This window comes from Hemitrygon akajei, chromosome 23, assembly GCF_048418815.1.
Source record: "Hemitrygon akajei chromosome 23, sHemAka1.3, whole genome shotgun sequence".
In the NCBI taxonomy this organism is placed as follows: domain Eukaryota; kingdom Metazoa; phylum Chordata; class Chondrichthyes; order Myliobatiformes; family Dasyatidae; genus Hemitrygon; species Hemitrygon akajei.
Genome location: NC_133146.1, coordinates 28,157,093 through 28,183,394, shown reverse-complemented (window position 1 = coordinate 28,183,394; position 26,302 = coordinate 28,157,093). Strand labels below are relative to the sequence as shown.

The following is a 26,302-nucleotide window of genomic DNA, read 5'->3' as shown; positions in this document are numbered from 1 at the left end:
TCTTGCCTGACAAATCTGTTGGAATTCTTTGAGGAAATAACAGGTAGGATGGACAAAGGAGATTCAGCAGATGCTGTTTACTTGGATTTTCAGAAGACCTTTGACAAGGTGCCATACATGAGGCTGGTTAACAAGATAAGAGCTCATGGCATTACAGCAAACATTCTAGCATGGATAGAAGATTGGCTGACTGGCAAGAGTGGGAATAAAGAGGGCTTTTCTGGTTGACCAGAGGTGTTCCACAGGGTGCTCCAAACTCTGCTATGGGTCTATGTTTGTTTTTAAAAAAACTTTTAAAGAAAGGTCACTGAACTAAAACATTGTTTGCTTCTCTGCAAGTCCAGATTGGGCCACCTACTTTACATTTTTTTGCAATTATTTGAGTTTTCTTGCAGCCCTTGGATGATGTTGTTTACAGTTTAAAAAGCTTTAAGTTATTAATTCAGAATAACATACCAAATTTCCTCAAACTCCTGATGAAATACAAAGATGTTTATGTGCTTCATCCAGCACTTACCACCAGACAATAGTAGAACAATACTTTACCAAGTCTAGACTTCATTTATATTTAGAAATAAACAAATGAATGTGTATAAGACAGATAATCGTGTCATAATTCTGGAGAAATCTGTGGGAGAGATGTCGGTTGCTATATTTTCTGCTTTACCACTGTTACGTGGTACAGTGATGTAAAGTGCTTTCAGAAATCCTGGCTCTGTCAAAAGCTTGAAAGTGTCTTTTAGAACATAGAAACATAGAAAACCTACAGTACAATACAGGCCCTTTGGTGCTGAAGATGTCCCTACCTTAGAACTACTGAGGCTTACCCAAAACCCTCTATTTTTCTAAGCTCCATGTATCCATCCAGGAGTCTCTTAAAAGACCCTATCATTTCCGCTGCCGGCAGCCCATTCCACGCACTCACCGTTCTCTGCATAAAAAAACTTACCCCTGACATCTCATCTGTACCTACTTCCAGCACCTTAAAACTATGCCCTCTCGTGTTAGCCATTTCAGCCCTGGGAAAAAGCCTCTGACTATCTACATGATCAATGCCACTCATTATCTTGTACACCTCTATCAGGTCACCTCTCATCCTCCGTCGCTCCGAGGAGAAAAGGCTGAGTTCACTCAACCTATTCTATTAAGGCATGCTCCCCAATCCAGGCAATATCCTTATAAATCTCCTCTGCACCCTTTCTATGGCTTCCACATCCTTCCTGTAGTGAGGCGACCAGAACTGAGCACCCTACTCCAAGTGGGGTCTGACTCGGGTCCTATCTAGCTGCAACATTACCTCTTGGCTCCTAAACCCAATCCTACAGTTGATGAAGGCCAATGCTCCGTATGCCGCCTTAACCACGGAGTTAACCTGTGTAGCAGCTTTGAGTATCCAATGGACTCGGACCCCAAGATCCCTCTGATCCTCCACACTGCCAAGAGTCTTGCCATTAATGCTATATTCTGCCATAATATTTGACCTACTAAAATGAACCACCTCATACTTATCTGGGTTGAACTCCATCTGCCACTTCTCAGCCCAGTTTTGCATCCTATCAATGTCCCGCTATAACCTCTGACAGCCCTGCACACTATCCACAACACCCCCAACCTTTGTGTCATCAGCAAATTTACTAACCCATCCCTCCACTCTCTCATCCAGGTCATTTATAAAAATCACAAAGAGTAGCGGTCCCAGAACAGATCCCTGAGGAAAGCCACTGGTCACCGACCTCCATGCAGACTATGACCCGTCTACAACCACTCTTTGCCTTCTGTGGGCAAGCCAGTTCTGGATCCACAAAGCAATGTCCCCTTGGATCCCATGCCTCCTTACTTTCTCAGTAAGCCTTGCATGGGGTACCTTGTCAAAGGCCTTGCTGAAATTCATATACACTACATCTACTGCTCTTCCTTCATCAATGTGTTTAGACACATCCTCAAAAAATTCAGTCGCCTCCCTCACTTCCCACAGTAGCCTGGGGTACATCCCGTCCAGTCCCAGTGACTTATCCAACTTAATGCTTTCTAAAAGCTCCAGCACATCCTCTTCCTTAATATCTACATGCTCAAGCTTTTCAGTCTGCTGCAAGTCATCCCTACAATGTCTGAGATCCTTTTCCGTAGCTTTTCTTCAGAGTTCATTAGATTGTTACATCTATTTCAATTATTAACTTGTGACAACTTCAAAGTTTAACAAGACAGGTGGTACGTTCTTAATTGAACACTGAATAAAATATGCTCAGCCTGCAGGATTGTTTTAAGCTCATTGCTTTTGCAATGGCTTCTTTGTGAGATCCACACCACAGGCATTAGTTGTTACCTAGCAACAAATAAGCTAATAACTAAAATAGTATTATTCTAATGAAACTCATCACCAAACTCTGGATCCTGGGAGTTAATGCCTCCCTTTGCACATGGATCTTGACATTCTAACCAACAGACCACAATCAGTAAGGGTAGACAAAAGTCACCGCGATTATTCTAAATACACAACATTGCACTTTCACCTCCCCTTAAGGCTGATTTATACTTGTGCATATGGGCTACGCCGCAGCCTACGCCATAGGCCTGATTTTCACTCCTGCGTAGGCTCTATGCCATAGCGAGCATGCGTTGGTGTGCGCCAAAACGCTAGTTGGCGATGGGGTTTCTATGCCACTGTGTTGAGTTTCTTCATGAGAGACATGGACGAGGAAATGCATTTCAAACATTTTCGCATGTTGGCAAGTAGATTTGAAGATTTGGTTCATCTATTTCACATCGGTGTACAGACATGGCAGAGAAGAAGCAACTGGAAATGCGTAGGAGGAAATGCGATGCTACCAAGTGGACCAATCACAGTTGTTGCAGTCTGCATCGCGGCGATATGTGAGTTGCTTTTTTGGGGAGGTGCACATCACCCTACGGCGTAGATACGGCGTAGGGTACATGGTACTTACTGTGTAGATGCGATGCAGAAGTATAAATCAGGCTTTACTCTACTCCCTATATTCTCTTAACTATGTGGCTGGATTCTGCCTCATCTGCCTGGATTAGTCTCATCTACAAGTTTGTAGGTTATAAAATCTCAGATAACCATGATTTGGAGTATAGAAATAAGATAGAGAGTGTAGTGACACAGGTGTCACAACAGCAATCTTTCTCTCAATGTCAACAACACAGAAGTGCTGACCATTGACTTGTTGAAAATGGATGGAGCATGTGGGAATGTTAAGCTGCTTAAGAGCTAAATGAAGAGTACTCTGTCACAGTTCATGCTTGTGCCTTGCAGCAAATTGAAATGCAATAGTAAATCAGTCTAGGGGCTTGCTGCAGGAAACCGAGTCTCTGATCCGATCAAAGTTCAAAGAAAGTGCTAAGTGAAATTTATTATCAGAGTACATATATGTCACCACGTACAACCCTGAGATTCCCTTTCTGCAGGGGTACTTAGTAAATCTACAGAACAATAACTGTAAACAGGATCTGTTAAACTGTAAACCTCAGGAAGTGTAAACAACTGCAAATGCAAATAATAAATAAATAGCAGTAAATGACAAGCATGAACTAATGAGATAAGAGTCCTTAAGTGAGTGCAATTAACCCCTTTTGTTCAAGAGCCAGATTGTTCTTGAACCTGGAGGTGAGAGTCCTGAGGGACTTGTACCTTCTATCTGATAGCAACAGCAAAAAAAGAACATGGCCTGGGTGGTGAGGGTCTTTGATGATGGATGCTGCGTTTCAGCAGCAGTATTTCATGAAGGTGTGCTCAATGGTTGGGAGGATTTTACCCATGATGCACTGGTCTGAATCCACCACCTTTTGTTGTATTTTCCACTCAAAGGCATTAGTGTTCCCTTACCAGGCCGTAATGCAGCCAGTCAGTTCACTTTCCACCACACATCTATAGAAGTTTGCCAGGACTTTTGATGACATGCTGAATCTCTGCAGACTCCTGAGGAAATAGAGGTCACTTATTTATATTGCTGGTATAGTCAGGTTTCAAGTCAATGAATGCGGAATGGCGGAGGATTTAGTGATGGTTAGAACTCTTGGAATGGGAAAGCAAGTTATGGAATGTGGCACTAACGTTACTTGGCATTGTAGGATTATAAACTGGAGAAAATCTACAGTTCCTGGAAATCAAAATAAAACACACAAAATGCTGAAGGAACTCAGGAGGCCAGACAGCATCTATGGAAGAGTAAAATATCGACATGTTGGGTCGAGACTTTTCACCAGGACTGGAAAAGAGAGCTGAGAAGTCAGAGACGGGTCATGGAGGCTCATCATTCCATGAAGAGCAACAGTCAAAGCAGCAGCTTGACATGTCTTCTCAAGGGAGAGTTTCAGGTTGGGTAATTAATGATGGGCTCTCCAGCAAAGCCCATGGCTAATGAATAAATAACTATTAAATCAATGTTCCTTTTAATGCTGAGAGACTAAAAGCAGCAGATATTTGAGGAATTTTTTAAACCACCTGCAGTATGTGATTTGAAATAGTTCTGTGAACAAAATCCTTCCAAGTCCCTGTGACTTGCAATGGGGGATTAGGAATCACCTTGTTCCCCAAATGCTCAATTAATGCCTCACAACAAAAGACTTTAATCAGTTGCGTGTGGTTCCACCACGGCCAACATTGTGATTCACTGTTACCAGAAATAGCTGTAAGAAAGAAGTGAAGAGTTTGCACTTGTTACTGGAATTTAGTAGCTCCACCGCTCAGTGATGTTCAACATTTAGAATAGTTAATATAACCAGTCAGAATCAGAATTAATATCATATTGTTGTGAAATTTGTTGTTATGTCAGCAGAACATTACAATCCATAATAATAATTTTTTTAACCTACAAATTGCAATAAGCACATATTAAAAATTATATTAAATAAGTTGTAAAAAAGAGAGCAAGAAAAAATTAGTGAGGTAGTATGCAGGAGTTCATTATTTATTCAGCAATCCTATGGCAGAGGGGATGTTTGCGAAGAAAAAGAATTTCAGGATGTATACTGTATACATTTCTCTGACATTAAATGTACCTATTGAAGAAGCTGTTTCTGAAATGTTAAGTGTGTGTCTTCAGGTTCCTGTACCTCCTCCTTGGTAGCAATGAGAAGACTGAATGTCCATTTGATGGGGGTCCATAATGATTGATGCCACCTTTCTGAGGCATCACCTTTTGTAGGTGCAAACACGAGGAAATCTGCAGATGCTGGAAATTCAAACAACACACGCAAAATGCTGGTAGAACACAGCAGGCCAGGCAGCATCTATAAGGAAAAGCACTGTCGATATTTCGGGCCGAGACCCTTCGTCAGGACTAACTGAAAGCAAAGATACTAAGAGATTTGAAAGTAGTGGGGGGAGGGGGGAATGCAAAATGACAGGAGAAGACTGGAGGGGGTGGGATGAAGCTAAGAGCTGGAAAGGTGATTGGCGAAAGTGATACAGAGCTGAAGAAGGGAAAGGATCATGGGACGGGAGGCCTCGGGAGAAAAAAAGGGGGAGGGGGAGCACCAGAGGGAGATGGAGAACAGGCAGAGTGATGGGCAGAGAGAGAAAAAAAAACAAACAACTAAATATTGTCAGGGATGGGGTAAGAAGGGGAGGAGGGGCATTAACGGAAGTTAGAGAAGTCAATGTTCATGCCATCAGGTTGGAGGCTACCCAGCCAGTATATAAGGTGTTGTTCCTCCAACCTGAGTGTGGCTTCATCTTGACAGTAGAGGCGGCCATGGATAGACATATCAGAATGGGAATGGGATGTGGAATTAAAATGTGTGGCCACTGGGAGAACCTGCTTTCTCTGGCGGACCGAGTGTAGGTGTTCAGCGAAACAGTCTCCCAGTCTGCGTCGGGTCTCACCAATATATAAAAGGCCACACCGGGAGCACCGGACGCAGTATACCACACCAGCCGACTCACAGGTGAAGTGTCACCTCACCTGGAAGGACTGTCTGGAGCCCTGAATGGTGGTGAGGGAGGAAGTGTAAGGGCAGGTGTAGCACTTGTTCCGCTTTCAAGGATAAGTGCCAGGAGGGAGATCGATGAGAAGGGATGGGGGGGAACGAGTGGACAAGGGAGTCACGTAGGGAGCAATCACTGCAGAAAGGGGGTGGAGGGAAAGATGTGCTTGGTAGTGGGATCCCGTTGGAGGTGGCGCAAGTTACGGAGAATTATACGTTGGACCTGGAGGCTGGTGGGGTGGTAGGTGAGGACAAGGGGAACCCTATCCCGAGTGGGGTGGCAGGCAGATGGGGTGCTTGATGCTGGGGAGGCTAGCACTCACGATGGAGCTGGCTGAGTTTAACACTTCCTGCAGCTTTTTCTGACCCTGTTCAGTGGTTGCTCCATACCAAGCACTGATACAATCAGTTACAATGCTCTCCACTGTACATCTGTAGAAGCTTGCGAGTGTTTTTGGTGACATACAAAGTCTCCTCAGATTCCAATGAAGTATAGCTGCTGTCATGCCTTCTTTGTAATTGCATCAATATATTGGGCCCAGGATAGATCTTCAGAGACGTTGACACCCAGGAACATGAAACTGCTCACCCTATCCATTCCATTGGTGATCTCTCGATGAACACTGGCGTGTGTTCCCTCGACTTCCCCTTCCTCAAGTCCGCAACCAATTCTTTGGTCTCAGTGATGTTGAGCGCAAGATTTTTGTTACAACACCACTCAAGCAGCTGATCTATCTCACTCCTGTGCACCTCCTTGTCACCATCTGAATTTCTGCCAACAATAGTAGTATTGGCAAATTTATGAGCTGTGCCTCACCACACAGTTGTGGGTGTTAGAGAGTACAGCAGTGAGCTAGGTACCTGATGACTTTTAGAAAGTCTGTAATACACCCAGCAATGTGACAACAGCCTTTCCACCCATATGGTCTTGCTTGAGAAGCCAGCTAGGATATCCTCCCTCAATGCTGAAGTAATGGATTACCTGACCAGAAGTGTAACAGCAATTCTTGTGCAACCCCTTGCTTTGCCTTATGTTTCCAAACCCCGTGAAAGCAAGAAAGAGGTCACTGGTTGGCCTTTGATAATCAGCTTTAAATGGGTGGCATGGTTGCTTGGTGGTTAACGTAATGCAGGGGTCCCCAACCTTTTTAATGCCACGGCCTAATACCATTAAGCAAGGGGTCCATGAACCACAGGTTGGGAACCCCTGGCCTAACGCTATTACAGGGTTCATCTGCAAGGAGTATGTATGCTCTCCCTGTGACCATACATGTGTATTCTCCGAGTACTCCTGCTTTTTCCCGTGTTCCAAAGATGCAAGGTTAGGATTAGTGATTTGTTGGAATGCTACATTGGTGCCTGAAGTGTGATGACATTGCAGGCTACCCAGCACTACCTCAAAATAACATTAAAAAATGCTGAAGGAACTCAGCAAATTAGGCAGCATCGATGGAGAGGAATAAACAGTCGACGCGTAGAGTCAAGACACTTCATTAGGGCTCACAATTTGACTTGACCCAACACATTTCATGGTATGTTTCAATGTACAAGTGACAATTACAGCTCATCTTTAAATTTAATCTTTTTCCTGACTATTCATTTCCCTCAGCAACTTACAAGATTTAAAATTTCTCAAACACGGGGTGCTTAACAATATAATGGATTGGTCAATATGGAAAGTATCACTGAATGTGTCATAAAGAAACGAGTACTGGTCCATTGCAACTCTGCTTGTATTTATCTGTATATGAACTACCTAGGCTGGTCTATCACTATACAGGAGCAACCAAATCTTACATCTACACTCCCAACCCCAACTACCCGTCAACAGTGCCAGAGAAAATCTGCCAGCAATATCCAAGGAATAATTGAGCACAATCAAAGAAATTTCCAAGCATAAACAATTATTTCATTCCTTTTCAACAGGACATCATTCACTGGCATGGTCATTTGAATTCCTAACAAGTTCAATTAACATAATGTCAGCAGCCAGAGAAATTTTCCCAGGGTGGAGATAGCTATTTCTGTGTATGGGGGGGGCAGGGCATAATTTAAGGTGGAAATATGTGGGGCAGAATGTCAGAGACAATGTTCCCTCTAATTTGTACAAAAATCTTGCGCTGTGCAACATTTTGCCCAGTGACAATATGTGCACACTGAATTTTATATATAGAGGTATTCTTTTTAACAGCTAGCAAAACACTGTCAATAAGAACTTTGATCTCCTCTGGGTTTGATTGCTTTCGCTCTCATTCATCTTCACTCACAAAACATACATAGCAGGCCAGTAGCAGGTAATAAAGGGTTTTCTTGCCGGAGCTTTTGCACACCATCCATATGTGATTTGCTTGTTCAATAACACTTTAAAAAGTCAAGTTTCCCAATATCATCCCACTTGAAAATTCTCCAGCAACATTTGCATCACGATAGTACATGCAGATAACACCAGATTCTGTATTGTACATAAATATTTCTCGTCGATGCACGTTCTTGACCTCACGAGCTCTCGGCGTAGCATTTTCTACTGTTTCATTAAGCTTCATGCCCTTTGCTTCTTTGGAATTTGACATAGTGAGTCAATAATTTCTTCAATTAAATCAGTATAAGTATGCCAGTTCTAAAACCTGCAGACAAATCATCGTAAACTCCACATTGTCAACATCGTCTGCACCAGAAACATGATTGTGTACAATGGTGAAATATACTTAACATGCCAACAAGGCAGAAGATGACAACCTTTTGTGTGCAGTTTAAATTCCTTTGTGTGCGTGCACACTTTAGAGGCAACATTGGTCAGAGGTAAGTTCTTTACACAGAGAGGGGTGGTGTTAGAAGCAGATACAATAGGGGCATTTAACTCTTAGATTGGCACGTGGTGATACAAAAGTTGGAGGGCCATGTGGGAGGAAAGGGTTAGATTGATCTTAGCCTAAAAAGTTCAGCACAACATATGGGTTGAAGGGTCTGTACTATGCCGTAATGTTCTGTTATATTATAAACAGTCAGTGCTACAGATTCAACGACTATTACATGCACAGCAGCAACTCATGATAAACACCACACACAAAATACTGGAGGAACTCAGCAGGTCAGACTTCAGCTATGGAGTGTTAATTTATCTGATTAGCAGGTTGTGCCTTCTAATTAATAGAATTGCCCAATTATTTTCCCAGCCTAATGGAATTTTCCCTGAATCAGAAGAATTTTGGAAAATTAGGACCAGCACATCAGCTACCTTAACAGGCGGAAAGAAACAAACTGGAGGAACTCAGCAGATCAAAGAGGATGTGGTAGCAAAGGGATGGATAATATTTCAGGTCAAAACTATCAGGATTAGAGTGCACATAGAACACTACAGCACAGAACAGACACTTTAGTTCATGATGTGTACCAGCCTTATAACCTGCTCTGAGATTAATCTTACCATTCCCTCCTACATAGCCCTCTACTTTTCTATCACCCATGTGCCTATCTAAGAATCTCTTAAATGTCCGTAGCGTATCTGCCTCTATCACCACCCTGGCACAGCATTCCACACATCCACCATTTTCTGTGTAAAAAACCTATCTCTGATATCCTTCCTACACTACCCTCCAATCACCATTAAATTATGCCCTTTGGTATAAGCCATTTCCTCCTTAGGAAAAAAACCTCTGGCTTTCCATTCTCTCTCTGTCTCTTACTATTTGTACACATCTATTAGGTCATTTCTCATTTGTCTTTGCTCCAAAGAGAAAAATCATAGCTCGCTGAACCCATCCTTATAAGACATACTCTCTAATCCAGGCAGAATCCTGGTAAATCGTCTCCGCACCCTCTCTAAAACTTCTACATCCTTCCAGTAAGGAAGCAACCAGAACTTTTCCAAGAATGGTCTGACCAGGGTTTGATAGAGCTACAACATAACCACATTACTCTTGAACTCAATTCCTCGATTAATGAAGGCCAACACACCATACACTTTCTTAACAACCCCATCTACTTGTGTAGAAACTTTGAGAGATCTATGGATGTGGATGCCAAGATCCCTCTGTTCCTCCACACTGCTAAGACTCCTGCCATTAACTCAGTATTCTGCCTTGTAGCAGGAACATAGACAGAATATAGAGAGACAAGTCTGGTAGTTGATAGGTGGACTCAGCCAGTGGAAGGATGATGACAGATTGAATTAGGTCAGAGGAAGATAGGAAAGAGAAACTAAGGGAGAAGAAATCCAGGAAAGGTTTCTATATATTCCTGTCAACCTAACAGCCTGTAACATACCTACAACAGTGTTCCCTTCGCTTTAGTGCAGTCTCTTCAACGCATCTGGCAACAGCTTTGTCAGTGTTCCCTCGATGGTCTGTCAGTGAAAGAGGTCCCCCCTCCATTCTCCTGCAGAATGAAAGACCATCAGTTTTTTAATGCCTGCCTTACCAAGCTTCACGATTCCAAGTCCACGCATTTCAATGTCCAAGTAGCATTTCTGGATGCACTCAAAGTGCAGGGACCAAGCTATGAGAATTGTTTCCGTGGATTGCTGACATGGCATGTCCCATCTGGATTGGAGCCAAACTGCTGTTGCTTCTCTGCTGACACGCAAAACAGAAACTTGCAGCATCTTGTTCTGTAATCGTTCAAAATTTCAGTGTACAAAAATGCTCTGCGTAACATTTAAAGTCACATCTTAATTCGGATCAGATTGACTCCTGAGGGTTTTGAATGCTGCGTAATGGCACACTCATTATTATCATCTCAGTATTATATATTTATTTATTTTTTTTGTATTTGCACAGTTTTTTTCCCTTTGTACTTTAATTGCTTGTCAGTCTTTGTGAGTAGTTTTTGATTCTGTATTTTTGTTCTATTGTGAATGCCTGCAAGAAAATGCATCTCAGGGTTGTATAGGGTGACATATATGTACTTTGATAATAAATTTGCTTTGAACTTCAATCTTCTTGAACATTATTCTCATATCCTTTCATTTCATTGGAGGAGGCTCTTCAGTCAATGTCATGTCTTTGAACTACCCCATTGTTCCTATTTCCCTTTTATTTCCTATTATCCAGTTGTCTCACATGGTCACTGATCTTCCTGATTTACCTCCAACAACAGTGAGGGTAATTTGCAGGAACCAATTCACCTACAATCTAAATAAGTGGATGCATGCTAGACGTTTAGAGGGCTATGGGACAAACATGAACAGATGGGATTTGACTGCTGGGACAAGTTGGGCAGAAGGGGCTATTTCTATGCTGTATGACTCTACCCAGCAGCAAGCCTTTGCGATGTGGGAGGAAACCAAAGCCATTTCCACCATCGGATTTCTGAATGGCCCATGAACATGACCTTGTTAAGAACATTAACACTACAATACAGTACAGGCCCTTTGGCCCATAATGCTGTACCAAACTTTTAACCCACTCTTAAGATCAATCCAACCCTTCCCTCCTACATAGCCCTCCATTTGTCTATCATCCACGTGCTTAAGAGTTTCTTAAGTGTCCCTGATGTATTTATAGAACATTTGTCTTTTGTGTATTTATTTTTGCAATTTATAATAATTTTATGTCTTTACACTGTAACCACAAAACCACAAATTTCATAATGTGTCAGTGATGATAAATCCAATACTGATTCACCTCTGCAAAATCCAGAGGGAGAATGTGAAAACTGCACACAGAGAGGACTGAACCCAGGTCACTGGAGCAGACTAGCTGCAGATCCACTCACAGTACTGCCTGTACTATAAAGATAACTTCATTTACCATATGTTCATCAAATCCTAGACTGAAATCCATCATTCATGTCAAATCAAATCAGTGAGGATTGTTCTAGGCAGTTCTCAAGTGTCATCACACCTCCAGTGCAGTCATAGTTTATCCATAATTCACTAACCCAAGCTGTACATCTTTGGACTGTGGGAAGAAACTGGAGCACCCAGAGGAAACCCACATGGTCAGAGAGAACGTACAAACTCCTTACAGACAGCAGCGGGAATCGAACCCTGATGTTACAACTGACACTGTGACCACTACACTGCACTGATACAATTTAATATGCTTTGAATAAATACTTCTTCTGTGTCAGTTAGACTTCTGTACAGGCCATACACAGAGGGAGAATGCTCAAAGAGCCATCAATGATCCACAGTTTTGAAGATTCTAACCACTAAGATGCAAGACACAGCATCCTTTCCTCCATTTCCTTTCAAGCAATAGTGAAGTCAAATTCCATGCTCCTAACAGCCGACATTACTAAAACCACCCCAGCCCCCAAAACTCCCCACATTTATATGTCATTCCCAACTCAGTGAGTCAACGACAATATCTTGAATACTGCTCCTACAACCTCAGGAACTTCGGCCTAAGAGGGATATTTTCTGTTCCAATCTTCTCGGTGAGCTGTCTCCTTGGTAATATCACTGCTTGACAAGAGTTGATGGGATCCTGGAGTGACTTATGGAAGAGTTGAGCCATTGGGAGAAAATTACTGTGACTAAACATTCTGAACACGAGAGGTGGCAAGTATCTCCAGTGTTCATGTGTTGCCTCCCAGGTCCAGGAAGTTGTCACTGAAGTTATAAGTATTCATTTTCTATCTCTCCCTCCATACAGAACATGGTACCTCAGCTCCCTTTTGTTCCCTCACCACTCAACTTTCTGTTATACATCACTTCCTTGTCTGGTCACATCTCCTCATACTCTCACCATGGAAGTCTTCAACTTTTCCTCGATCTGTTTAAGGCAGAATTCTTCTCTTAAGTAGCATCTCTCACAGCCCTTCATGAATTTGACACTCAACATCAGTCCATGTTACTTCTTGTTACTTCCTTGTTCAGTGAATGCACCATTAACAAAGACCGCATATACCTGCTACTCTGCTTTATCCAGCAACTCACTGACACTTACTCTCACTTCCTGCTACACTTCAGGAGGATACACTACATCATCAGAAATGGCAAGACTAGGGCTATCAAACAGTTTTGCTCTTCAGTCAGGTCAACCAGTACTGCAGAGCTGCTGGAGCTATGAAAATTGAGCATTTCAAGTCTAGACACCACATATTTTTATTTTTCCCAGAACTCAAGTACCCAAGTAATAGACAGATCACCTAGGTACCACAATAAATGGCACTGTGATTCATGCAATGTACCTCCAAGAGGACCACAACCTTAATGACCCGGAGAGCTATGTTGGCTGGAGTCAGGATTTGAGCTTTGGCTCTTGGTAGGGTCACCCATGCCAAACACGTCAAAGGGTAGAGGTCCACAGCAATGAAGAATCCTTCTATTTGGACAGAGATGGAGGACTGTCATTGCTGCCCTAAACACCAGCGGTGTAATGGGCAGTAAGTCGTGCAATGTTATAAGCTCAAAATACCATCCTAATTCCTGCCCCAATTTTCTTTATACTGGGGGGCTTAGCAACTTTAAAGGTGGCAGTGAAGACCCACAGGACAGCTCACCAAAGCGCAAGATCATCTCCCAATTTAACTGAGTACAGAGTTATTCACCACAAATTCAAACTCAGATTCCTTTTTTCATTCCAGTCCTGATGAAGGCCTGAAACATTGATACGACCTGACCTGCTGAGTTCCTCCAGCATTTTGAGTGTTGTCTTGGATTTCCAGCATCTGTGGAATCTCTTGGACTTGTCTCAGGTCACAGATTCTAGGTTCAAGCTATTGTTCTGCTTTAAGGTGATCTATAGAGCAAGAAGTCACTTGTCTTCTACAAATTTGTGGGGTTGACTCATCTGTGGAAGAACATACAGTTGCCATTTTGCCCTCATCAGCCACTTCAGAATCCACAAAGATATAAGTATACACAATGATCTTTCCTCCACACCCATCAGTGGTAATAAATTTTACAGTTTCACCATCCTCTTGTTAAAAAATAAATTCCTCCTCATATCTGTTTTAAAGGGACATCCTTCTACTCTGAGTCTGTACCTTCTGGTCCTAAACACCCTAAAGGTGTTATAGTTGAATGCACACAGTATATGGAATAAGGTAGATGAACTAGTGGCACAGTTACAGATTTGCATGTATGATGTTGTAGGCATCACTGAATCAAGGCTGAAAGAAGATTATAGCTGGGAGCTTAATACCCAAGGATAGACATTGTATTGAAAGGACGGGCAGGAAGGCAGAATAAGGATGTGGTCTACAAATTACAATGGGAGATGCATGCCAAAAGGGCAATGTTACAATTGTTATGGAGCATTTCAATATGTAGGTAGATTGGGAAAATCAGGTTGGTGCTGGAGTCCAGGAAGGGGAATTTCTAGAGTGCCTACGAGAATACTTTTTAGAGCTGCTTGTGATTGAGCCCACTCAGGGATTGGTTATTCTGGATTGGGTGTTGTGCAATGAACCAGAATTGATTAGAGAGCTTAAAGTAAAAAAAAATTGTTTGGGACAAGTGATCATAATATGTTCGAATTTACCCTGAAGTTTAGGGAGGAGAATTGAAGTCAGTATGACAATGGAATAAAGGGAATAAAGAGAGGGGTTGGCCAGAATTGATTGAAAAAGAACACAGGCAGGGATGATGGCAGAGCAGCAATGGCTGGAATTTCTGGAAGTAATTCGGAAGGCACAAGATATATACATTCTAAAGTAGTAGTAGTATTCCAAAGGAAATCTGACACAACCATGGCAAACAAGAGAAGTCAGAGCCAGCATAAAAGCCATAGAGAGGGCATTTAAAAGAACAAAAATTAGAGGGAAGTTGGAAGATTGGGAAGTTTTTAAAAACCAACAGAAGGCAACAAATAAAGTCATTAAGGTAAAGGTGGAATACAAAAGCAAGCCAGCTAATAACATTAAAGAGGATACCAAAAGTTTCTTCAGATACATAACGTGCAAGAGAGAGGTAAGGGTGGATATCATCTGCTGGAAAAGGATGCGGAGATGTAGTAATGGGGAACAAGGAGATGGCAGATGAACTAAATAAGTACATTGCATCAGTCTTCACTTTGGAAGACACTAGCAATATGCTGGAAGTTCCAGGTGGCAGGGGTCAAGAGGTCAGGAGTCCCACTCTTAAAGAAGGGAGAGGGAGAGAAGAAAGGAAACTATAGGCCAGTTAGTCTGACCACAGTGGTTGGAAAGATGTTGGAGTTGATTGTTAAGGTTTCAGGGTACTTGGAGGTACGTGATAAAATAGCCCGTAGTCAACATAGTTTTCTCAAGGGAAAATCTCGCCCGACATATCTGTAGGAATTCTTTGAAGAAATAACAAGCAGGATAGACAAAGGAGAATTGGTTAATGTTGTGTACTTGGATTTTCAGAAGGCCATTGACAAGGTGCCACACATGAGGCTACTTAGCAAGCTACAAACCCATGATATTACAGAAAAGATACTAGCATGGATAGAACATTGGCTGATTGGTAGGAGGCAAAGAGTGGAAATGAAGGGAGCCTTTTCTGGTTGGCTGCCAGTGACTAGTGGTGCTCCGCAGGGGTCTGTGTTGGGACCGATACTTTTTACGTTATATATCAGTTCTTTGGATGATGGAATTGATGGATTTGTTGCAAAGTTTGTAAACAATATGATGAATAGATGGAGGGTCAGGTAGTTTTGAGGATGTAAAGAGGCTACAGAAGGACTTAAGACATATCAGGAGAATGGGCAAAGAAATGGCAGATGGAATACAGTGTTGGGAAGTGTATGGTCATACACTTTGGTAGAAGAAATGAAAGGGTTGACTAAATGGAAAGAAAATACAAAAAAACTGAGGTACAAAGTAACTTGAGACTCCTTGTGCAGGATTCCCTAAAGGTTAATTTGCAGCTTGAGTCTGTGGTGAGGAAAATCAATGCAATGTTAACATTAATTTCAAGAAAGCTAGAAAATAAAAGCAAGGATGTAATGTTGAGGCTTTATAATGTACTGGTGACGCCTCACTTGGAGTGTTGTGAGCAGTTTTGGGCCCCTTATCTTAGAAAGGATGTACTGAAACTGGAGAGGATTCAAAGGAGGTTCACGAAAATTATTCCAGGATTGAATGGTTGGACATATGAAGAGTGATTGATGGCTCTGGGCCTGTATTCTCTAGAATTCAGAAGAATGAGGAGTGACCTCATTGAAACCTATCGAATGGTAAAAGACCTTGATGGAGTGGAGAGGATGTTTCCCATGATGGGAGACTCTAACTCCTTACACTCCCTCAGCTTCATTGGGCAGGCCAAGTAATTTTCATGTCCAACATCAGATGGACTCTTTATTCCAGCTCTGGGAAGAGATTAGCAGGAAGAGAGAGGAAAACATTCAAGAATATGCTTGAAGTTTCTCGGAAGAAACACAACACTGACCTGACTTCAATGACTGCTCAAAGCTGAGGAGCAATACTCAGAATGGTATTGAAAACCTCATGTCCATTCACCAGAAACCCTGCATAAGGGGTAGGAGGAGTGCACCAGATCAGCACCGCCCGCCCACCCACTCGCTCATGGAGCTTAAGCTGACCCATCTGTGGAAGGACATACAGTTCCTGCTTTAACCTCATTGACCACTTCAGATTCCACAAACTAAAAGTGAAAGGAAATCATCTTCCCTCCCAAGGGACCGCCTACGATAAAGAAAATATTGCACGTACAAGACTGAATTGACTGCGTCCTTGCAAGCAGAAAAATCACAGTCTTTAGATAATCCTCAATTTCACTTTTAAAGCAGAAGAGATAATGAACATTTTGATTCTGTGATTTGGAATTCTTCTGAAGAAAATATTTTAACTCCTAGCTTTCTCAATTTCTTTCTTCCCCACCCCCCCCACCTTTCTCCATTCTGGCTCCCCTCTTACCCCTTTCTCTTCTCCTCACCTAACCATTACTCCTCTCTCTGGAGCCCCTCCTCATTCCCTTTCTCCCACGGTCCACTCATCTCCTATAAGAATCCTTCTTCTTCAGCCCTTGACATCTTCCAGTTAGCCTCTCACTTCATTCACACCACCACCCCCACTAACCTGGCTTTACCTATCACCTACTTCTTCCCCTCCCCCACCTTCTTACTATGGCTTCTTCCTCCCTTTCCAGCCCTGACGAAGGGTCTCGGCCTGAAATGTGAATGACTTATTCCCTTCCACAGATGATGAGTTCTTCCAGCACTCTGTGTGTGTGTGTGTGTTCCTCTGGATTTCCAGCATCTGCAGAAACTCTAATAGTTTAATCCCTATAAGCATTACCAAGAAACTTTCTCAGATCATGAAAAATGGAACGATCTGCAGTGAGAATCTGCATTTAGTTTTCCGATCAAGCATTTTCACCCAAGCAAGCTAAAAGTTCAATTACTAATCCCAAGCTTTACATAATACCAAAGCTATCAGATGATTCCGATTGAATAAAAGACCAGCAGGATAACTCTGGGAGTTATCTGCCTTCCAACTTATTTTAGATGACCTTTGCATTTGAGTTGGATTCACATTATATTTTTAAATAAAACTACTCTAAAAATATCTCACTACTCACCCAACAGACCTTTTTCCTCTTTATGCCCCAGCCATGCTACAGGAACTGGTACTTGTGCCAATCTTTAATCCATACACCAAGACACACAAGAAGAAATCAAAAAAAGGGAACAATCATGAAGTTTTTTTAAAAATGTCATCATGGAGGAGTGGAGAACTTTAGAGGGAGTTCTCAAGCATGGGACTTGGCAGCTGTAACTTCAATAGTCTAAGATAACAGCAAAATTTAAAAAAAAGAACTGAAGGATGTGCAAAAGGCCATAGCTGGAAAAGCAACAATAGCCAAGAGCCTTTTAGGGTTGGAACAGATCACAGATGTGAAGAGGCTGTTTTACAAAGAGATTTAACAATAAAGTAATGAATTTTAAATTCAAACATTGTGAGAGCAGTGATATGGGTCAATGTGGAGTATAGCTGAAGTTGAATACTTATAAGAACAAGTTTTTAAAAAAACTTTGTATTAATGATCCAATATAAACAGAAATATCAATAACAAACACCAACAATATTTGGAAAAGTACACAATGCTAATGACAAATCATTGAGATCTTCTTTCACTTTGTTCCTATTGTCCAAAAGACAGCGACATACCAGAACCACCTTCAGCTAATTCAGTGACAGAGGATGGCAAGGGAATGCAGGGAAGAACTAGCTGAAGCCTGATTATGATCAACCAAATTGTTTGGAAACGAAAATCGTCCCAGAGGACAGGAGATACTAGCTGGGCAATCATCAGAATTCACAGACTTTGGCAGGGTCAGGAATAGGTGGCCAAGCTTGATATAAGTAAGAATGCTCAGGAACATTATTGCTGAAAAGTTGTGATGGGAAAAGCAAAAATTTAGGAAGAGAATTCCATATTTTATGGCTAAGGGGTGGCACAGTCACATAGCAATTAGCACAACAGTTTCCAGCACGGCTATAAGATCATGGATCATTCCTGCTGCTGCCTGTAAGGAGTTTGTATGTCTTGCGTTGTCTCTGGGTTCTTCTCTCCTTCCAGGTGACATACCAGTGAGCACCTCCTGCACCCTTTCTAGAGGCTCCATATAATTTCTTTAGTGGGGTAACCAGAACTGAGATGTGAGGCCACCATTTCCCACGTTAACATTATAGAATTTACCCTGCTGCTTGAGAGCAAGAAGCTAAAATCAGATGCATCAGTATTATAGTGGAGTAAAGGTCATTATATAGGGCTGAGCGAGGAACTGGCCAAGGTTGATTGATAGGGGACACTAATAGGGATCTTGGCAGAGCAGCAATGGCTAGAATTCCTGAGAGTAATTCAGAAGACGCCGGATCAGTTCAACCAAAAAAAAACATTCTCAAGGGAGGATAAGACAAACAGGGCTAGCAAGCAAAGTCAAATGCAGCATGAAAGCAAAGGGGAAGGCAAACAATATAACAACAAACAGTGGGAAGTTTTTAATGACCAACAGAAGACAATAAGGAGAGAAAAGATTTAATATAAAGGTAAGCTAGCAAATAATAAAAAAGAGGATACCAATAGTTTTTTCAGATATATATAAAAGCGTGGACATCAGACCATTGGAAAATGACGCTGGAGAGGTAGTAATGGGGAACAAAGAAATGGCAGACAAATTAAATATGTATTTTGCATCAGTCCTCACTGTGAAATAGACTAGCAACATGTCAGAAATTCAAGAGTATCAGGGGGCAAAAATGAATGCATTTGCTCTTACTGAGGAGAAGGTGCTTGGGAAGCTGAAAGGTCTAAGTTTAGATGAGTCATCTGGACAAGATGAACTACACCACAGTGTTCTGAAAGAGGTAGCTAAAGAGATTGAGAATGTAGTATAGTGATCTTTCAAGAATCACTAGATTCTAGAATGATCCAGAGACTGGAAAATCACAAATGTCACCCTGCACTTTAAGAAGGGTAGGAGGCAAAGGACATGAAACTATGGGAAGTTAGCCTGATTTCAGTGGTCGGCAAGATGTTGGAGTCCATTAGTAAGGGTGAGCTTTCAGGGTAGTTGGAGGTACATGATGCCAAAATCAGCATGATTTCCTTCAGGAAAAATCTTACCTGACAAATCTACTAAATTTGAATCTATTGAATTTGAATTTATTGAAATCTTTCTTGAGTTTTTTGAAGAGGTTACGAGGAAAGTTGACGAGGATAAAGTGGTGGATGTTGTCTATATGGACTTCAGAAAGGCCTTTGACAAGGTTCCGCATGGAAGGTTAGTTAGGAAGGTTCAATCATTAGGTATTAATATTGAAGTAGTAAAATGGATTCAACAGTGGCTGGATGGGAGATGTCAGAGAGTAGTGGTGGATAACTGTTTATCAGGTTGGAGGCCAGTGACTAGCGGTGTGCCTCAGGGATCTGTACTGGGTCATATACATTAATGATCTGGATGATGGGGTGGTAAATTGGATTAGTAAGTATGCAGATGATACTAAGGTAGGTGGCACCTTCTCCTCAGTAAGAGCAAATGCATTCATTTTTGCCCCGATACTCTTGAATTTCTGACATGTTGCTCATTTCACAGTGAGGACTGATGCAAAATACATATTTAATTTGTCTGCCATTTCTTTGTTCCCCATTACTACCTCTCCAGCGTCATTTTCCAATGGTCTGATGTCCACGCTTTTATATATATCTGAAAAAACTATTGGTATCCTCTTTTTTTATTATTTGCTAGCCTACCTTTATATTAATGCACAATTGGCATATTGTAATATGTTACATGGTTACTATTTTCTAAATGAGGAAGAATTCAGAAATCAAAGGTGCAAAGGGACTTGGGAGTCCTTGTGCAGGATTCCTGAAAGGTTAACTTGCAGACAGAGTCGTTTGCAAGGAAGGCAAATGCAATGTTAATATTAATTTCCAGTGGATTCGAATATAAAAGCAAGGATGGAATACTGAGGCTTTAAAATGCACCGGTCAGACTCTATTTGGAGCCCCGTATCTAAGAAAGGATACGAGAGGATCCAGAAGAGGTTTTTGAAAATGATCCTAGGAACAGGGGTTGCATCCCCTTAGACAGAAATGAGGAGGAATTTCTTTGGCCAGTAGGTCATGAATCTATGGAAGTTATTGCCCCAGGCTCCTGCTGAGGATAAGTCATTGGACATATTTAAAGTGATGGTTAATAGGTTCTTGATTAGTAAGGGTATCAGAGGTTATAGAGTGAAGATAAGAGAATGGGGTCAAAATAAACCAGCCATGCTCAAATAGCACAGCAAACCTAATAGGCCAGATGCCTAATTCTGCACCTCTGTTTTATGGTCTAATATCTGAGGTGTGAAATGTGCTTACAAGAAGTTTGAAAGGAATTTTATCATTGGCTTAATAATAGGAAGAACTAAGATTAGATTTCTTTCATCCAAGTTTCCAAACCAGACAATATTTAATACATGACTTAGTGAGAAAATAGGGTGTCAATTTTAATCTGGGACTTCAGGGTTAAAGTGAGAGTTGTAATTGCAAATGTAAATTATTTGGAAGATACTAGCAGTGAATTTCTTAGAGGCAAAAATATCAAAGAACAAACATGACTTTATAATTCACAAGTCTCGTCAAAGTCACTGGATGTGCTTAGGGTGCTCCATGTCTCATTATCAGTTAAAAGTCTGTGTAGCCAAAATGCAGAGCAAAATCATACAAACATTTGGATAAATTATTAATTGTAAAAATATGTCCTGGGATTTATTCCATCAACCTAATAAGGCTGATTGCACTCTAGTTTAACATCTTCAATGAGGTCAAGGCTTCTATTTGAAACTTCATGCTACAGCTGAAACAAACTAATGCAACAAACAAACTTCTATTTTCAGGAAAGCTTCAAGATATTCAATAACCGCAGTAGAACCACTTTAAGATCATTCAAGTTGTACATTCAGCTCAAACCCTTTCCATTATTTGCTTTCCCACCTTTTTCTACATAATCATTCTTGCTCAACAGGTATTTTCCCAAATTCCATTTAAATCATAATGTTTATCTTGTGGGAAAGCAATTTCATGTTGTAATGCTATGGTAAGCCCTTTTGGATCTTCGGTTTGAGATAATGAATCTATACTCTTTTAAAGTGATGTTAGCTGATGATAACCCAACAGTGTTTATTCTCCAAAGAGCAACATGTGGCAGAGATTCTCACACAACTTTCCTGAGTGCTGGTGAAGTCTGTTATAACCGTGATTTACCTCTAAGATTCTTCTCCAATCTGGAGCCATACAGAACATTAGCCCAAGATCTCTCTCTGCTTCTCAAATTGGTCAATTTTGAACTCTGAGAGCATGGATCAAATGACCAGAAAATGGTCAGCAATATTGATTCTCAGATATTTACACAGTATCTCACATTGTGCTGAATGAGAGTGGCTTTACAGAGGTATTGATCTGGAAGAGGCATGGATCTGAGCTTAATGATTTTTATTAATAAAGAAAACGTTAAAGGCCATTTGTTGGTTTAGCTGTGATCTGAAATTCTTATTGATGAATTTAATTCTCTGATGAGACTTCGGGAAAGCTTCTGAATCAGCTAAATTTACTACAGTTGGTTATGTTAGGCAACAAAGATAAGCAATTTCAGATATCTGACTCAGAAAGTGCACACTTAGAAGTGCAAACCTCAGCATCTGAATTCACAGGGAGAAAATGGGCTTCTCATTCCATTTGAGGCAGCTGAGATTTTATCTTGAGATGTAATTGCTGAATATGCAATTGGGAATCAAATCCAATTATAAGTCTAATTAGAAAGGCATGCTGACATTGATTTAAAATATATTGCTACATATTTCCAAATCACATTAGTCTAACATCTGCCTCTGCATTCCTGAATCTTGATGCAGCCCTGCCCATGTCTTAGGGCTGAGTTTTGGCCACTTTGGGCTTTGCCTTCATCTTGATTTTTTGCCTTCATGGGTATTTTCTGTGGGTTGTAAAGCACCTTATGCTGACAGACGTCTTACTATTGGAGATTCTCTGTGAAATGAAGAACACACTCCAGCAAGCATTCCAGAAGGAATGCAACAAGAGGTTTTAAGAATTTAAATGCACTTTGCTAAGTTGTTCTGAAAATCTTAAAGCGAGACAAGATAGATGGAATTCTGCAATGGGTCAAGCATAACTTGTAACCTCAATGCTGCCCCTTATGTAAAGGTTCTTTGAAAAAGTTGACAAAGGACCGATCCCCATAGTGATACAGAAAACTCAAAGCAATGGAAAGTTATCAAAGTAAACTATGCAAAGCCCTTGAAAAGCACTGACTGATGCCAGTGCACCACCACCACCGCCCCCCAGCCATTCATCGGACCCTAATTACATTCGAGTCAGCTTTATTAGGTGGGCAACATTATTTCAGCCCAACACCCAGTACCCAAAAAGACAGACATTCAAGATCCTTTATAAAAGTGATTTCTTGGGGGACAAAGTAAAGGACTCAAGAAAAAACAGAGACACCTCCTTCTCCCTTATTAGGGAGAGAGAGCCTATGTATGTCGAATGCCGGGTGAAACGCGAAGTCGTTGGGGGTAACTGCAAGTCTATGTCTTTGCTATTGCTTTGCTCATGCTTGAAGTGCTCGGTGGTGGGTGCTGATGCTTTTTTTTGCCAGTGGGGGCAGGGGGGAATCGTTGCTTGCTGCCGCTTACACGCAGAAGGGAGGGGAGCTGGGGGGGACTTTGGGGTTCTTATGTTTAACACTCATTCATTCTTTGGGGGCACTCCTCTGTTTTCGTGGATGGTTGCAGAGAAAAAGCATTTCAGGATGTATATTGTATACATTTCTCTGACATTAAGTTGGACCTTTGAACCTTTGAATTCAAAATCTCCTTGAAGAAATAAAGCCTCCTCACTAACTACTGGGAAGCTCTGACCCAGGACGAGAACACAGAACAATACATCACTGGAACAGGCGCTTTGGCACACAACATCGTGATGAATTAATTAAAGCAGAATCAGAATCAGGTTTATTATCACCGGCATGTGTCGTGAAATTTGTTAACTTAGTGGCAGTGTACTATGCAATACATGATAATATAGAAAGAAAAAAAATTAAATAACCAAGTAATTCAATTACAGTAAGTATATACTGTACGTATATTGAATAGATTAGAAGTACTATAACAGAAGTAATCTATATTTTAAAAAAAAGAGGGAAAAAAAAGTGAGGTGGCATTCATGGGTTCAATTTCCTTTTAGGAATCACATGGCAGAGGGAAAGAAGCTGTTCCCCAATCATTGAGCCCTCAGGCTTCTGTATCTCCTTTCCAATGAGAAGAGGGCATACTCTGGGTGGTGGGGGCCCCTTAATAATGGACGTCACCTTTCTGAGGCACTGCTCCTTGAAGATGCCTTGGATACAATGGAGGCTTGTATCCAACATGGAGCTGACTTATTTTACAACTTTCCATTGCTTCTTTTGGTCCTTTGCAGTAGCGCACACCCCTCCCCCTCTCAAACCAGACAGTGATGAGCCTCCACAGAACATCTGTAGAAGTTTTCAAGTGACAAACCAGATCTCTTCAAACACCGTTGCCGTTGTCTTGCCTTCTTTATAGCTGCATAAATATGTTGGGATCAGGTTAGATCCTCAGAGATCTTGACATCCAGGAACTTGAAATTGCTCACTCTTTCTATGAGGATTGGTTCAATTTCCCTCATCTTAATCTTCCTGAAGTCCACAATCAGCTCTTTCATCTTACTGACATTGAGTGCAAGGTTGTTGCTGTGACACCTCTCAAGTAGCTGTTATATCTCGCTCCTGTATGCACTCTCACCTCCATTTGCGATTCTACCAACAATGGTCGAATTATTAATCAAATAACCAACTGTTAACCCTTTCTGCCTGAAAAATGACCACATCCTCTCATTTCCAGAACATTTATGTGCCTATCTCTATGAGGCACGTGAATTCCTCCAATTGTTCCAACTGGAGAAAAACCATTCAAGACGGTACTGAGAGGCTTGAGTCAATGCATTAGGTACACACAAAAAACATGTCCGTACATATCCACTTCGTCAGGCGCTGCCTGCACAATCCACAGAAAAGCACATTCTTTCTGCATTGTGCTAAGAACCCATAGAGAGGAAATACCAAAGACAGAGATAGCAAGCACATAGTTTATTCAGTCTTTGTCTTGATACTGCCCACAGCACTTGGATTCTATATGAACTCATGGCAGATGCTTGTCCAACAAGTTGAATCATTTAAAGGTCAAAGTTCCTTTATATGGAAAATATTTCCTGCTCAGTAGCAGCAGCAGGACTAACTTTTAATGCCAGGCAATAATTTTACTCAAGGGAGCGTGTATGAATATAAATCTCTATTACTCACCAATTTCAGAGTTGGGATGGTAGTTACTATCACCACCTCTCATCACCCCTTGTCTAATTCCTGGCATCTTTGCTCGTTTGTCTGACTATAGTTTTTCATAAATTGTATTTCTTTATTTTCCTGTAAAATCTTGAAAGAAAATGAATCTCAAGGTAACATTTACACACTTGGAAAATAAATTTACTTTGACTTAATTTTTTTTTACTTAGCACCTACAAACAGATTATCTCAGTACCTTTCAAGGAAACTTGCTGTATCAAGTTTTTCTATAACAGTCTTTACATTGCAGAACTTCATTGGCTGAAAAAGTTGTGAAGGGTGCTAAGCAAATGCAATTTGTTTTTCTCACTGTAAAATAACCATCTTGTCAACTTACACTGACTATGGATTGTGTATATCTTTAATCATTGTGTATTAGAGGGTAGAAGCTGGACAAATGGCAAAGTGTGAGTACTTGTGCCATGTTCAAAGATCAAGGTAAATTTATTTACAAAGGATGTATAAGTCACTGTTTACTCTACCTTGAGATTCTTTTATTCTTGCAGGCATTCAGTTATTGAAGAATAAAGAAATACAATAAAATTTATGAAATACTATAAATAACAAAACGTCAGCCAATGGTGTAGCGGCATTTGCACCAAGGTGAGTGTTTCCAGATTTGAATCTGGCCAGCTCCTTGTACACTTTCCATCCGTGCTGGGTTAAGCGTCAAGCTGGCAACTTGGCCTCATAAATAAACATACACAAAATGCTTAAGAAAAGACAAGGTTGCCACTCAACATGCCACAAGGAGCGGAGAGAAACAACAACAACATAAATAACAAAGACTGACAAACAACCAATGTGCAAAAGGTGGCAAATTGTGCAAATAATAAAAACAAATAATACTGATTGTATGAATTGTAGTGTCCTTGAAAATGAGCCTAGATCGTGGAATTAGTTCAGAGTTGAGGAGAGTGAAGTTATCCATGCTGGTTCAGAAGCCTAATGGTTGAATGGTAATACCTGTTCATGAACCTGGTGGTGTGGGGCCCTGGGCTGGTGGTATTATATCATGCAATGATAGGACAGAAACTTTAAGTACCTGATGGTAAATGGGATTCAGGGTCTGCATGCAGGAGAAACTTATGACAGGAAAACAGAGGGAATATCCAGTATAGATCTGAAACTAGCACCAAGACATATTCTTACATTTCTCTGAACCTGCATCATGATCTTTTTGGTGCCGTGATTGTTACTGTTCCCTCACAGACAGAAAGAGAAGAGAAAGCCACGGTCCTGAATCTGGATCTTCCAAAAACTATCAGCCATACACTAATTAGCAGAGTTGCACAATGCTCTTCGAGCACACAAAAAAACTTGACTTCCAAGCCTTCATCAGAAAATGAAATAAATTCATCAAAATTCTAAGGCACTCACGCTAACTTTTGGATTGGTCCCATGACTGGAAACAGATGATGTGAGCTACTTGGAAGACTGAGTTTCTGAACTTGCACTGGCATAGTAACTGGGACCTAAGCAGCTAGTCAGCTTGATCATTCATTGCATATTTGCATATTGTAAGCCTATTGGCTTAGACAATTTAATGACCAGTA

At 41.2% G+C, this 26,302-nt stretch overlaps 1 protein-coding gene across 11 annotated transcripts in view; it reads right to left on the bottom strand.

Moving 5' to 3' along the window:
• The window catches only part of fam13c (family with sequence similarity 13 member C), a 93,506-nt gene that overhangs the window by 46,860 nt on the left and 20,344 nt on the right, over positions 1–26,302 (bottom strand). For 4 of the 11 annotated variants that reach the window (XM_073027267.1, XM_073027265.1, XM_073027270.1 and 1 more), the window contains one exon: positions 3,845–3,937. The exons of 3 other annotated variants lie outside the window; for them this stretch is intronic. Coding sequence is in view for 2 of the 8 variants with exons in the window: in XM_073027259.1 (XP_072883360.1) it covers positions 10,210–10,320 (111 nt within the window). In the remaining 6 variants the exon portion in view is untranslated. Of the gene's footprint in view, positions 1–3,844; positions 3,938–10,209; positions 10,321–10,362; positions 10,380–26,302 lie in introns of those variants that run through there. 4 more of the 11 variants (XM_073027259.1, XM_073027260.1, XM_073027269.1 and 1 more) reach the window with 3 other exon arrangements.